The 15660-nt window shown below is 37.0% G+C and overlaps 1 protein-coding gene across 1 annotated transcript in view; it reads right to left on the bottom strand.

Annotated features, from left to right (window-relative positions):
• LOC26514089 (dnaJ homolog subfamily C member 16) overlaps positions 1–15660 on the bottom strand; it is a 311958-nt gene that overhangs the window by 57635 nt on the left and 238663 nt on the right. Inside the window, exon 10 of the mRNA XM_032449797.2 lies at positions 5917–6299. Within this exon, the coding sequence (XP_032305688.1) occupies positions 5917–6299 (383 nt within the window). The remainder of the gene's footprint in view (positions 1–5916; positions 6300–15660) is intronic.

Here is a 15660-nt window from a genome sequence, read left to right as displayed (position 1 = left end):
GTATGACAGCTATAGGATATAGTCGGCCGATTCTTATAAAATTGTATAGATAAGATATGTTGGCCAAAAATAAATTCTTTGTCTCCTTTACTGCGTTGCACCCTTTTGACTTTGTGCACACTTGCACACTTTTGAATTATAATACCCTCTGCAAGGGTATAAAAATGGAAAACAACTCCGCGTCGCGAAACAACATCTTTATTCAGCAACTGGCATGTGGCAGGATTTTTATTCAGCAACTTTTAACAACTGGAAGGATTCATCGACATCCCCATGCCCTGCATCTGCATCGAGTGTACAAGGAAATTGGCATCAGGATTCAAGGATCCGAAATAAGAACCGCAGGTATTTGTGCGAAAAATTAAAAGTCGAGAAAAGACAAATTAAAATCCGTCTTGTGCTGTACAATATTCCAGCCCTTCTTTCAATTCTTGGCGCATACATATATTAAAAATAGGCGAACTAAAGTGAACAATAAAGTTTATATATAATATTATATTATAATTTATATTATATTATAATATAATGTAGCGCTACCAGCTTTTTGATAACAGCCGAATAAAAACAATTGCTATTCCGGTTTATAATTATCAATAAATTCAATTTCGCGCAATATCACAAAATAGCGGCCTGTCAATAACAACTCCAAAATGTGCAAGAAGAACAAGAGCATTGGCGCAGAAGCTCTTCCAAAGCACCTAAAACCGCATGCGCTACAAATGACAAGAAAGTGCATGCGAAACTGGGAGACAAAAGAGAAGATTAAATTCCGCTGCAGCTAAACAAATTATCAATATTCTAATCGGCTTATCTGGTGGCTGCTTAGCCCAATATATAAATTTCATTAAAATGTTCCCAATATAAATAAACAATTGGCTGTGGACAAAATTAAATCATATATGTTATCTAATATATAAAATTCTCGTGTCACAGTTTTCGTTACCATACTCCTCCGAAACGGCTTGACCGATTTTGATGAAATTTTTTGTGCTTATCCGGTATCTATGAGAATCGGCCAACATCTATTTTTCATCCCCCTAAATGTTAGGGGTAGTCCACCCCTAAATTTTTATTTTTATTTTTTAGACAAAATTTTTAATTGTGACGAGCTACCCTGGAAAACAATGGTATCATTGGCGACCAACTACTTCTTATATATTTTGTGCCTCGACTATTAACTCATTCGACTATCAATTATTAATTAATTATTTTCTTTTTTTTTTTAAATACATTTTTTTTATTTAAAAAAAATTTATAAATTTGCCCTATTTATTTAAAATGAAAATGGTATTATAAAATTATTATTCATTAAATTAATTACACAGGCCAACAGCAAAAAATCTCCACGCTTAATTTCACCTGCTTCATAACGTTTAAGCAAAGTCCAGAACAAACATAGGTTCTATCACCCACAGTTTCTGCGGTACACCTAACAGAAGAAATTGATTAAATTGTACCATATATTGAATTATGTAGGCCGTGAAATGGCGATGACCATCATTGTTTCTAGTACATATCATTTTTGAAATGTATGTGTACCAAATAAAATTAAAAAATGGAATCTAGCAGTTACCAAATCTTTTTGAATACTCATCCAAAGTAGAAATCTCAGATTTTCTACATTAATTTTTGGTCTTCTATGATTTTTTCCCAAACATTTTCCTATGGTAGATTTTTATTTTCTTATTGAAGTCAGTAGATCGTAACATGTTATAATTTTGGATTTAAGGAAAAACTCGAAATAAATTTATTCAATTTATTATAGGTGGTTAAATAAGATTTTCGTCAATTAAATTGGAGTTTTTAATCTCGTATTTTCAAAAAGTCATGGCTATCTAGAACTGTTCTATGTTCAAAACGTATATATTGCAGGTTCAGCTTGTTTAATAAAGCTTTACAGAAATTGTAGATAGCCATGATTTTTTGAAAATATGAGATTAAAAACTCCAATTAAATTGACGAAAATCTTGTTTAACCACCTATAACACTAGTTTACAAATTTAAATGTAATCGAGTGAACCTTAAAATTGATGATTGTTTTATAGTAATTTGGGGTCGGAGAACACGAAAATGACATCCGTTTATTTTTCTTAAGAACCGTTTTTGAGATATTTTTGAAAATCGTGTTTTTGAGGTCCTTTTTCAGTTTTTTGGTAATATCTCATGAAAAAAACTGTTTACAAACAAAAAAAGGATATTGATTGACAGGTATTGAAGTAACGTTTACGTGGATATATAATATGTGCAGATTAAATCAAATCTCTGTAATGCACAAGCGAACAAAGTACAAAAATAGTGTCATTTTCGACCAATTTTGAAAATTTCAATTTTTTAGATCGATTTTTGCCAAAAAAAAACAATTTTTTTTCTAAGGTTTCAATATTTGAGGGAAAAGATTTATTATTTACCAACAATTTAAGCCTAAGATTATCCAAATTGAGTAAGAAGTTTAAAAGTTATAGTAATATTAACATTTTGACACTTCATAAATTAGGTCGAAAAAAACATTTATCACTCAAATTTTTTCGTTTGTGATCAATTTTCTCTTCTTGGATGTTTTGGATTTCAGATAAAATGTTTGCAAGATGCAAGTGCGTGAAGAGAAAATTGATCACAAACGAAAAAATTTGAGTGATAAATGTTTTTTCGACCTAATTTATGAAGTGTCAAAATGTTAATATTACTATAACTTTTAAACTTCTTACTCAATTTGGATAATCTTAGGCTTAAATTGTTGGTAAATAATAAATCTTTTCCCTCAAATATTGAAACCTTAGAAAAAAAATTGTTTTTTTTTGGCAAAAATCGATCTGAAAAATTGAAATTTTCAAAATTGGTCGAAAATGACACTATTTTTGTACTTTGTTCGCTTGTGCATTACAGAGATTTGATTCAATCTGCACATATTATATATCCACGTAAACGTTACTTCAATACCTGTCAATCAATATCCTTTTTTTGTTTGTAAACAGTTTTTTTCATGAGATATTACCAAAAAACTGAAAAAGGACCTCAAAAACACGATTTTCAAAAATATCTCAAAAACGGTTCTTAAGAAAAATAAACGGATGTCATTTTCGTGTTCTCCGACCCCAAATTACTATAAAAAACACTTTTTTATGGAGGTTCATTTTTGGTGTAAACTAGTGTAATAAATTCAATAACATTTTTTCGAGTTTTTCCTTAAATCTAAAATTAAAACATGTTACGATCTACTGACTTCCATAAGAAAATAAAAATCTTCCATAAAAAAATGTTTGGGAAAAAATCATAGAAGACCAAAAAGTAATGTAGAAAATCTGAGATTTCAACTTTGGATGAGAATTCCAAAGATATGGTAAATGCTAGATACCATTTTTTAATTTTGTTGGAATACATACATTTCAAAAATGATATGTACTAGAAACAATGATGGTTATCGCCATTACACGGCCTACATAATTCAATATATGGTAAAATTTTATCAATTTCTTCTCTTAGGTGTACCGCGGAAACTGTGGGTGATAGAACCTATGTTTGTTTTGGACTTTGGTTCAGGAGAGCCTAAAGGTTATGGAGCAGGTAAAATTATGCGTGGAGGAAAAAAAAGTTGGAAATTGTCGGCCTGTGTTATTTATTTTCTTTTTCGCATCTAATCGAAATTAAAATTAATTAAATTAATTAAAACATATTTAAATAAATAATATTGAAAATCGCTTTGGCTTCTCTTTTGAAAATAAATAATCCATGGATCCATGGATGAGCCAAGTTGGAAGAATTAGCAACAACAAACAAGGCAAGGTTTATGTTTCGCGCGGTTCCCACTGCATACGTACAGCCCACCTCCCGTCCAACCGACCGAGGGACGCTGCCGCATAACGTACGGCTCGAATCGCGGGGATAGATCCGAGAACGTTTAGGAGAAGAGTAGGGTTAAGATATTACGAGGAAGAGTGTTGCATAGATAAGGCGTTTAGTATAAAGGATTTAAGATTGTTAGTGGAGCAAAGTGGCAAGGTGTGGTAGAGACCATTGTAGTCCGAACATAATACCCTGAACGTTCGGACCGAACATAATACCCTGAACGGATTCTTATGTTCTCATGTAATGCTTTCAATTCAGCTGAAGACTCCCGTCCAGCTACTGCAATTTCTGCAGCACCAATCGAGCTCGATTTCCTATTTTGGCATAGCCAAAATTAAGTGGACATTATTCGGAGTTAAAAAATGTTATAAGTCTTTACGAAACCTTGGTATACAAAGATGTGAACACTCCTGTTATTGAGATATTTAATCATTTAATTTCTTGCCTCTCTGGTAAAGCCTTAGGAACTATCAAGGCATTTCAGGTCACCGAGAGTAATTATGAACCAATATCTATGCGAACCGAAGAAGTCAATTGTTTAGCCTCCCGAAAATTTCCCAGCCATCTGCGTCGTCGTTGAGGGGGCTCATCGACACTGTGTCATCGATTTATGGATCATTATTATCCATGGGAGATGATCCTAAAATTGCAAACTTAATGATTATACATTTAGTTTTGAGTTGATTAGATCCAGTGACCAGGAAAAAAAAAAAGAGTCACTGGATTATGAGGAATTGCCGCAGTGGTCCGATTTCGAAAAAATATTAAATTGTACGTACCCAGCACTTTTCCGTTGAAGAGACTGGCAAACCAAAACAGGAGAAAACTGGGTTTAGAAATCAACTTAATAGAAGTTCGGTGGCTTGCTCCTCTGCCAACACCAAACAAGCTTTCAGTTATTGGAACGCTCAAGACCATTTTTGGCCCAGTGCAGTCCATTGGCTGGCCTTGCTGTAAAGTTGCAAAGGTTTGAGTTTGTTAAGTCAGCCTCTCTCTTTTAAATTGTCGGCAAAAGGTCACACAAAGGTGATTGAAAATAACTTAGAGTCACCAACACCAACAGAAAATCCTCCTCCAGCGGTAATGAATGATGGATAGTATCGGGAAAATATACGGCTACTTCCTCAACTCCTCAACAGCCTGTCTCTAGCGTGAATTGCCAAGAAGGAATATTAGAATCAATAGACTACAATTTGAAAAAATTCTGGTCGTTGGAAGAAGTACCATCTTATAAAAAGAGGTGGTTGCCAGAACAGAAGTTGTGTGAGGAACATTATCGAAAGACTACTAGAATACTGCCTTCAGGTCGATTTGAAGTCATATTTCCATTTAAGTCGGATCCAACAAATTCGCTCTAATAGCCGACATAAAAAAGATGTATCGCCAAGTAATGGTGAATGAAGCAGATAGGCGATACAAGTTGATAGTGTGGAGAAAAGACCCTTCTGAGTCCTTGAAATGCTGCAAGCGCAACACCGTTTCATATAGCACTACACCAGCCCCATTCCTGGCCATAAGGTGTTTGAAGAGATTGAATGAAGTAAGCTTCAGATTATTATTGAATATAATCAAATTATAACGTGCAGCCGAGTTCACGCATTTTGTTCTTTTTTCGTCGCTTTTTTTAAGCTAATAATCTACGCAGCCACCCCTTTGTTTATTTCTCATGGACATGAGATGAAATCGATTCGTTCCGACTTATACTCTACCTGCAAAGAAAAGAAGGATGTGTGCAAAGTTACAACTCGATAGCTCTGAGAGATTAGTTTGCGTAGAAACCGGCAGACAGAGGACAGACGGACATGCTTATATCGACTTAGGGTGATTCTGATCAATAATATATATACTTTATAGGGTCGGAGATGTTTCCTTCACTGCGTTTCACACTTTTGACCAAAATTATATTATAAAAATAAAAAAGAGAACACAAAAAAATGTCTATGAGTAATTGCTTGGATTTGAACACACCGTAAACGCTGAAACTTAAACAAAATTTTCAAGGTTATAATAAATTTGGCTACACTCAAAGTTAGCTTTTATTTAAATTTATTTAATTATTATTAAACAATTTACCTTATTTGCACGAATTGATTCAGGATGCTTTGCGTGATACATACAAAAATATTTCCGGTGGCCATTCAAGGCAATTACCGTACCCACACAATTTCTGGGATTCACTTGCAGTTTCTGGCCTTCACACAAAGACAATCGGAGAAGCTCTGAATACCACGACAATCCTTTTTCAATTAACAAATGTCCAAACAATAATGTTTTGGTTTTTCTGTAAGGCCACACTGCTTTATGAAAGTAAGGAATAAGCTTCTTACGGGTCTGAAAATCTGTTATCAAAATTAATGTGCGGAAGCCTGGTTTTAAAAGGCGTACCATTCCATTATATTTTTCAGCTCTAAGTTCATACAACCTTAGTTCTGGGACTTTTTTTGTTGGTCGAGCATCTGAAATAGAGTAAATAATTTAAAAAATACTAACATTCAAAATTTTGTTATAACATTTTTTTTTCGATAAATTCAATTAATGACATAAATAAAGCCTCGTTACCAACATTTTTTTTGTCTTAAATTTTGACTAGTTATCATATTTTAGAACTAAATAATATTAATAATATAGCGTTTAAAACTGGGCCGATTGTAGCGAGACATAATGCGGTATCGAATCGAGTCAAGAGCTTAATGATGTATTTTCGCAGGCAACTCCAGGAGTACACAAGTAATTGTGTTCGTAGAATGTATATAAGAATGGAATCATTTCCAATCCCATATATATTAGGACGGTTCGATTTGTAGGGGGTCAAAAAAATCGCTTAGGCACATTAATTTTTGGATTCTAGGGATCAAAATAAGAAAATTTGGTCAAGAAACCATACTTCTAAAATAAATTCTGATGTCCCTTGTTTTAACGTGTAGGAAAAATCAAGTTTTGACCCATTTAGAGTGCCCCAATTGAGTCCAAATGTATGAACGACCCCCACTAACTTTGGAGGGTCGACCCACCCATGCTTGTGGTACCCCCCTAGGATCCCACAGGAGGGATTCTCCCTTACAAAAATATCACAAAATCGCTGCACCTAAAAAGTATGCTATGAAAATGTAACTCAAAACCTGTTGCTCCGCCCACCGCCTCTCCTCCTTTTCGTCCCTTGGGGGCCCCAGGGGGGTACCACTTGTATGGGTGGGTCGACCCTCCAAAGTTAGTGGGTCGTTTATACATTTGGACTCGATTGGGGCACTCTAAATGGGTCAAAACAGGATTTTTCCTACACGTTAAAACAAGGGACATCAGAATTCATTTTAGAAATATGGTCTCTTGAGCAAAGTTTCTTACTTTGATCCCTAGAATCCAAAAATCATATGTGCCTAAGCGATTTTTCAATCGACCCACCCTAATATATATATAATAAGAAAGGAAAGCTAACTTCGGGCGGAGCCGAAGTTGATATACCCTTGCAGTTAGAATCTGTACCAAATCCCATCTTTCTAACTTAAAAAACACCAAAGTTATGCCAATTCCGATCGTTCTCTGACAGCTATAGGATATAGACGGCCGATCCTTATGAAAAACACCAAAGTTATGGCATTTTCGATCAATCAGTTATATGGCAGCTATAGGATATAGTCGACCGATCCCGGCCGTTCCGACTTATATACTGCCTGCAAAGGAAAGAAGGATGTGTGCAAAGTTTCAACTCGATAGCTTTAAAACTGAGAGACTAGTTTGCGTAGAAACAGACAGACGGACAGACGGACATGCTCATATCGACTCAGGAGGTGATCCTGATCAAGAATATATATACTTTATAGGGTCGGAGATGTCTCCTCTGCAAGGGTATAAATATATATATATATATATATATATATATATATCCATATATATCCCATGTATATATATATTTCTATTTAGCTTCAACAGCCGAGTTGAAATAGCGATGTCCGACTGACCGTCTTTCTGTATGAACGCGAGGATCTAAGTGACTATAGTAATAAAGATTTTGCATGTAGACTTCTATAATACCCACGCAGATCCAATTTGTTTCAAATTTTTGCCACGTCCCCTACTGCTCTTAAAAGTGGCTTATTTCTGTAGCATTAGTTCAGGAAATTAGTTATTTTGATAAAGTTTTGATGCAAAACTATTTTTAAAGCTAATTTATATCTGGAAAGCAAATTTCAGCTAAATCAGATTATTTTTTGAGGAGTTATACATATGTACACATTAATATTCTGATTTCCATATTGGCTTGCTGTAGAGCTAGAGCTATTAGATTTGGTACATAGACTCCTATGATACCCATGTAGATCAAGTTATTTTACCTGCCCCCTTTCGGCCCTAAAAATAAAATTTTGATTTACCGCCAGGTCCAAAAAGTTTTAATGCCAAATTAAAATCAACAAACAAATTCAGCCAAATCTGACCATTTTTAGAGAAGTCTTTTCATTCTTCTTCCCTACTTTGTTTAAAAAGGACTTGTGTTTCATTTCAGATTCTGATGGAATTGCTATTTCCAGAACTTTGCCCATTTCTAATCCGGAGGATCCATATCATCCCTCTGTTAAATTTTTAATCGAAAGCAATACTTATATTGACCTTAAGTCTCCACTTAACTCTCATGAAGTTCGTTTCTTTCGTAAGGCTGACTTTACGAATAACTAAACTGAATAAATTAATTTTGGGATTTTAACTGGTCCTATTTACTGACATTTGAAGATTTATATCTTACATTACCTTACATAAATTTTAAAACGCTTTGTGTTGGGACTTGTGCCAGCATCATCGTATCGTAATATCGTAATATCGTAATTATTACTATTTAGTTCTCTCAGGGAATGGCAAGGGACTCTATGACGAATGGCAAGGTACTCTATGACGGTGGCTGAACACTCCGCTCGTCTTGACAGCACCAATAGTCCCACTGCTCCGTCAATAAAAGAACCAACCATAGCGGCTATGAGGGTTGTTGATGGTCTGTTAGAAAATCGTCGCTCATGCAGTCAGGATTCCCCGCTTGACCGCGACATCCAATCGGGTTCTCGTGATTTGAAATTGGAGCCAAACCTGAACAATGATCACGGTAGCTAGGATGTGGCCAATTGCATCTCATTAGTGCCCCTGCTATCCACCGTTCCCCTGTGGTCGCTATTTCCACGTCGCATCTGGCAGTTGTCTGCGATGGATTTTCTGAAGCTGCTGTTCTTAATCCCTCATCTGACCCGGGATTTGGTTTATTGTCACCGCTGCCGCTGCTCCATTCTGGACTCTAACCTGCACCCATCCAATGGGGGGAGGTCGTCCGCTTCGTTGCTTCAGCCGTCTGCAGCTGCCAAGGTGACTGCTGCTCCAGCCGTTAAGGCACCCGATCCAGCCGTTAAGGCGTGTGGCGTGTCTCCGCGCAATCTCGGAAAGAAGTTTCCCTCCACACTCGCCACTTTATTGGCGCCTGGCTCGAGCGCTCTCTGAGTCTGGATGGACACGGCAGCCTGCAACCGAAATTTAAAGACCTTGCAATCATCAGCAATATTATGTAATGAAGCTGTCCCATGCCTCTACAATTTTTGTTGAAAGTTGACTTGTGCCAGCATCAAACATCGTAATCATACTAATTAGTTGTCTCAGTGTAACTAGCCGCAGAGATCCACTAATTGCCCGTTATCAGCAGTTCCATTTTCTTTGATTTTCTTAGATTTACATGCGCTTTGTTATTCTTTTGTAGCGCATGCACTTTGGGAGCTTTGGTAGAGCTTCTGCGCAAGCTCTTAGTTTAGGCACTCTTATTTTCGGCATTGTTTTGGATCGGCCGCTGCATTTGGTTTGGGGTTAAATTTACCATAATAAATATTTAAATAGAAATTGAACCTCGTCAAGGTATTACCTCCGCTATCAAAACGCTGATCGGAACACTTTGAATATATTTTTCTACCCTTGGGTACCAGGGAAATATACGTCCGCTTCAAGTTATCCGAACGTCATGAATAGACTTTAAATTAACATAAATCATCTGGCTATACAATTTGTTTTTCACGATACTTAGTAGCTCGGTCCAATTTCACCGTGCATAACGCAGAATGTTATAGGAGTTATATTCGCCGTTGCCAGATTCAGTTTACTCAGGATCCGAAGCAGTTTTATAACTTGGTAAACACTCACATTACACGGTGCGACAGTGAAAAAACACTTGTGAAACGAGATAGTGTAGGTTGTTAATCTGGTCGAAGAGAACACAAAAATATTTTTTTTATATTTTTGGAACCCTCCAATTTTTATTTATTAAAAAAAACCGTTTTTCCTGACTTTTTTGCGCTTAAAAATTCCTGAACGCGTTTTTTTCAACCGATTCCAAAATTTTTGGTGTTTTTGAATAGTTAAATGTTGAACCTTTTGAAAAAAAAATATATCTTCGATTTTGTTGAACAAAAAGGACAAAATTTTTACACCTGAAACTGAAGTTTTCGACTTTTATTCGTGTTTTTCGGATTTTGATACCAGTTTTTCGGTACAACTTACAAAAATTCGGCCATTTTTGATACATATTAATGTTGTCTCATTAATTCTGAATAAAACGAGACAAATTTCATCAAAAATCATAACTTTTTGATGAAATTTGTCTCGTTTTATTCAGAATTAATGAGACAACATTAATATGTATCAAAAATGGCCGAATTTTTGTAAGTTGTACCGAAAAACTGGCATCAAAATCCGAAAAACACGAATAAAAGTCGAAAACTTCAGTTTCAGGTGTAAAAATTTTGCCCTTTTTGTTCAACAAAATCGAAGATATATTTTTTTTTCAAAAGGTTCAACATTTAACTATTGAAAAACACCAAAAATTTTTGAATCGGTTGAAAAAAACGCGTTCAGGAATTTTTAAGCGCAAAAAAGTCCCGAAAAACGGTTTTTTTTTTAATAAATAAAAATTGGAGGGTTCCAAAAATATAAAAAAAATATTTTTGAGTTCTCTTCGACCAGATTAACAACCTACACTATCTCGTTTCACAAGTGTATTTGGTTTTTTTTTTTTTTTGTCGCACAGTGTTATTTCTCTGCATAAAAAAGGCAAAAAACCCGACGCTGCCAATTATAAAGGTATCTCTAATTTGTCAGCAATTCCAAAGCTTTTTGAAAATTAAGCACCCCACACCTATGTAATTAATTAATATCGCAGTGCCAGCAAGGTTTCATGAAGCGCCGCTCCACCATTACCAACTTATTGGAGCTAACATCTTTTGTCACAGATGGATTCCGGATTGGTTTACAGACGACATTTACACTGACTTCAGGATAGCATTTGACTCTGTTAACCATTCACTTCTTATAAGTAATCCGATTTGGATAAATTTCGAAATTTGGGTTTAGCAAATAACATAAAGCTTAATGGTTCGAAATTTAAACTTACGTTATTTGACCGATCCAGCCCTCACCAGGCTACTTTTTTTATAAAGCAATGGGTGTGTTGGGTTTTAAAATGTTCGGACTAAAATGGTCTCTACCTTATCTTATCATCATGCTCTAAGGATAACCTAAAACCTTTAATTCTTTACGCTTTATCTTTGCAACACTCTTCCTCGTCATACTTACTACCTTTACTATCTCGGATAATTCGGTTGGGCGGGAGATGGTCTGAATAGTACGTATGCAGCGGGAACCGCGCAAAACAAAAAAACATTTATTTAATGTTGTATTTATCACGACTTTATATATTATTTATTACGGTTATCATATAGTCGGGAAACTCGTCTAACGCCGTAACATCTTGTTTTTTTTTGTTTCCGCTCCTACATTTTGGCAAAATATTTAACATTTCATTTGACTTGTCAAAAAAACCGATTTTAATAATTTTATAACATATATACCCTGCTATTAATGTTGTCTAAGTGTTTTTAATGTATTGAATGACTCATCTCCGACCCTATAAATTAGCTACATATACAAGGTGGAGCAAAAGTAATCCTCCTATTAGAAGATGCTATAAATTTTGCGATTGGCCTCTAATGTCAGTTCTGATTTGAAATTTGTATAGTAAATACAAGCGAAATACACGCAAATAAACAATATTACGCTACACTGCTCCAGAACGCAGGTTATTGGTAACTATTATGCTGAAGGATGCATTTTTCCAGGCCCCTAATCTGCCGTTTTGGCGATTAGCACTGACCAGCAAGATCGCCTGATTTGACCGCTCCAGTCTTGTTTTTCCGTCAAGAATGTGAGGACCTATCGCCGGAAGTTCTGGCCAAAGTGATGGAAAATGCCATAAAAAGGGCACAAATGACAATCAACTGTGGCGGCGGTCATTTACATGACATCATATTCTCGACTTGATGTAAAACAAGAAAGGAAAGCTAACTTCGGGCGGAGCCGAAGTTTATATACCCTTGCAGTTGAGTCGCAGTCCGCTAGGTGGCGCCACGCATCTTATATTATTAGATACATAGCGGATCGCATATAGTTGGCCGATCCTTATGAAATTTGGCATATCGAATTATTTTGCCAAAAGAGAAATCCATTGAAACTCCCATCCTTCTAACTTGAAAAACAACGAAGTTATAGCGAGTTCCGATCAATCAGTTCTATGACAACAATAGGATATAGTCCGCCGATCCTTATGAAATTTTGTACACAAGATATAACATGTCAAATATAACATGTGTGGAAAGTATTTTTATTTGGTCTTTTAATTTTTATACCCTTGCAGAGGGTATTATAATTTTGGTCAAAAGTGTGCAACGCAGTGAAGGAGACATCTCCGACCCTATAAAGTATATATATTCTTGATCAGGATCACCTCCTGAGTCGATATGAGCATGTCCGTCTGTCCGTCGGTCCGTCTGTCCGTTACTAGTCTCTCAGTTTTAAAGCTATCGAGTTGAAACTTTGCACACACCCTTCTTTCCTTTGCAGGCAAAATATAAGTCGGAACGGCCGGGATCGGTCGACTATATCCTATAGCTGCCATATAACTGATTGATCGGAAATGCCATAACTTTGGTGTTTTTCAAGTTAGAAGAATGGGAGTTTCAATGGATTCCTCTTTTGGCAAAATAATTCGATATGCCAAATTTCATAAGGATCGGCCAACTATATACGACCCACTATGTATCTAATAATGTAAGATTCGTGGCGCCACCTAGCGGAGTGCGACTGAACTGCAAGGGTATATAAACTTCGGCTCCGCCCGAAGTTAGCTTTCCTTTCTTGTTTTTAAATGTAACTGCCCGGCAATAATTTGACGTGACGTCACACGGTTTCAGCGCGTTTTGAGCACAATTGTTATGTCTCTTCGTCCACTCACGCTCTCTCTTTATTTGTCTTTTCGCGTCGCTCCCGTGCATTCGATCGGCCATCTGCATCTTCCGTCATGCGCTAGCATTGACTCACTGTGTCGGTAACAGGTTGGCTGATAAGTCCCCGGTCTGACACATAAATGGCGTCGCTAGTATTGAATGCATATTTTTTTTATATAGTACTAACCTTCAAATGATTCGTGTCTAAATATGACGTCTGTCAGTCAATTAGTTTGTGAGATAGAGCGTCTTTTGTGAAGCAACTTTTGTTATTTTGAAAAAAATGGAAAAAAAGGATTTTCGTGTTTTGGTAAAATACTGTTTTCTGAAGGGAAAAAATACAGTGGAAGGGAAAACTTGGCTTGATAATGAGTTTCCGGAGTCTGCCCCAGGGAAATCAACTATAATTGATTGGTATGCAAAATTCAATCGTGGTGAAATGAGCACGGAGGACGGTGATCGCAGTGGTCGCCCGAAAGAGGTGGTTACCGTCGAAAACATCAAAAAAATCCACAAAATGATTTTGAATGACCGTAAAATAAAGTTGATCGAGATAGCAGAGGCCTTAAAGATACCAAAGGAACGTGTTGGTCATATCATTCATCAACATTTAGATATGCGGAAGCTCTGTGCAAAATGGGTGCCGCGCGAGCTCACATTTGACCAAAAACAACAACGTGTTGATGATTCTGAGCGGTGTTTGCAGCTGTTAACTCGTAATACACCCGAGTTTTTTCGTCGATATGTGACAATGGATGAAACATTTCTCCATCACTACAATCCTGAGTCCAATCGACAGTCGGCTGAGGGGACAGCAACCGGTCGAAATCGCGGCAAAACGGCCCCATATGAGGAAGAAAAAAGTGTTGTTCCTCCAAGATAACGCTCCGTGCCACAAGTCATTGAGAACGATGGCAAAAATTCATGAATTGGGCTTCGAATTGCTTCCCCACCCACCGTATTCTCCAGATCTGGCCCCCAGCGACTTTTTCTTGTTCTCAGACCTCAAAAGGATGCTCGCAGGGAAAAAATTTGGCTGCAATGAAGAGGTAATCGCCGAAACGGAGGCCTATTTTGAGGCAAAACCGAAGGAGTACTACCAAAATGGTATCAAAAAAATGGAAGGTCGTTATAATCGTTGTATCGCTCTTGAAGGGAACTATGTTGAATAATAAAAAAGAATTTTAACAAAAAAATGTGTTTTTCTTTGTTAGACCGGGGACTTATCAGCCAACCTGTTATCTCTCGGTCGCTCCGGATCATGATCCGCGCCGGCTCATTTATTTATATTTACATATATCGTCCAAACCATTGTATCAAATCAGATCTAATTAGATTGATTATAATCAATTAACGCGCATATTTAAATCGAACAGAATATGTTTCTCTTTCAGAGCCAAAGTGTCGTTTTCCATTTTGAGGATCTCCAAGGATTGCTGACCTTCTTGAAAGCAGTGGAGACATTTTCGAAGGTAATGCTGAACGCGGGGCTTGACGAATTGAAAGGCATCGTCGCGGATTTCAAGAGCACGTACAGCTGTCTGAGTTGGATGTTTCAGAACTTAAGAGCGATCTGCGCAATAATCAATGCTGCCTCCAGATTCTTGCCTGTTTGTATGTGGAGTGGCTTGAACTCCGGTCACTGTTCTCGACCATAGTGGACACAAATCCTTTAGAAGACGGGTGGAGAAGTTTCAGCGGTTGCGGACAGGCCTTTGTGAGTCGGACCTAGAAACTGTAATTTAATTTATCCTTAATCCAGGTAACTCTGCATTTATGATTACAAACTCGTCTATTGTCACATGAATGATGTGTGATGCCCATTTCCACATAAGGTTCAAGTTTTTTAAGTTTGTCGCTTGAGGATCGTTTAGGCGAAGTTGGGCGACTGGATTTATGCCACAAGTGCCTTGGATTGGGTCACCTATCGCGGCATTGCAATGCTTTAAGCTGCCGTGCAGGCCGTGCAGGACGCAGGCACCAGAGTCTGCTGCATTTTGGTGAAATTTCACAAGCTGGTATGCAAGGCCAACATCCCTCACCCGAGGCTTCTACATCCAGCGAGGCACTTTCTGGTTTAGCGGCCGCTGCCGTAAACTTTTTCGGTGCCAAGGATAGTTTTGGTGATGTGGTGCTGCTACCTTTCTGGAGTTCTAATGCTATGCCGAGCGCTACTCGATTCAGACTCGCACGTACACTTAATCAATTCAAGACTGACGAACCAGCTGCAACTAATGAGTTGATCGGATCTAGTTCATAATGTCAGGGGCCGCCCTATCTTATGGAGAATTCAGCCTTAAAAATTCGCCCTCCAATTTTGTTGGTAAAATTTTTGTAAAATTTGTGTAAATCCCTAATTGTAAAAAAAGGACGTTGCTGACAATTGTAATGGTTGCCTTCCCCAGCAAGCTGTTTTCGTTACCCATTTTTTTGATCAGTTTTCAGAGCTTATCTTTGGCTTACGATGGTCGTCACTTACTAATCTTATCAATAAGCCATCCTGTAACACAAAGCATAATCGTTT

The sequence above is a fragment of the Drosophila ananassae genome, chromosome 2L (genome assembly GCF_017639315.1).
Source record: "Drosophila ananassae strain 14024-0371.13 chromosome 2L, ASM1763931v2, whole genome shotgun sequence".
NCBI lineage: Eukaryota > Metazoa > Arthropoda > Insecta > Diptera > Drosophilidae > Drosophila > Drosophila ananassae.
The sequence above is the reverse complement of the archived record's forward strand: the minus strand, read 5'-3'. Positions and strand labels throughout refer to the sequence as shown.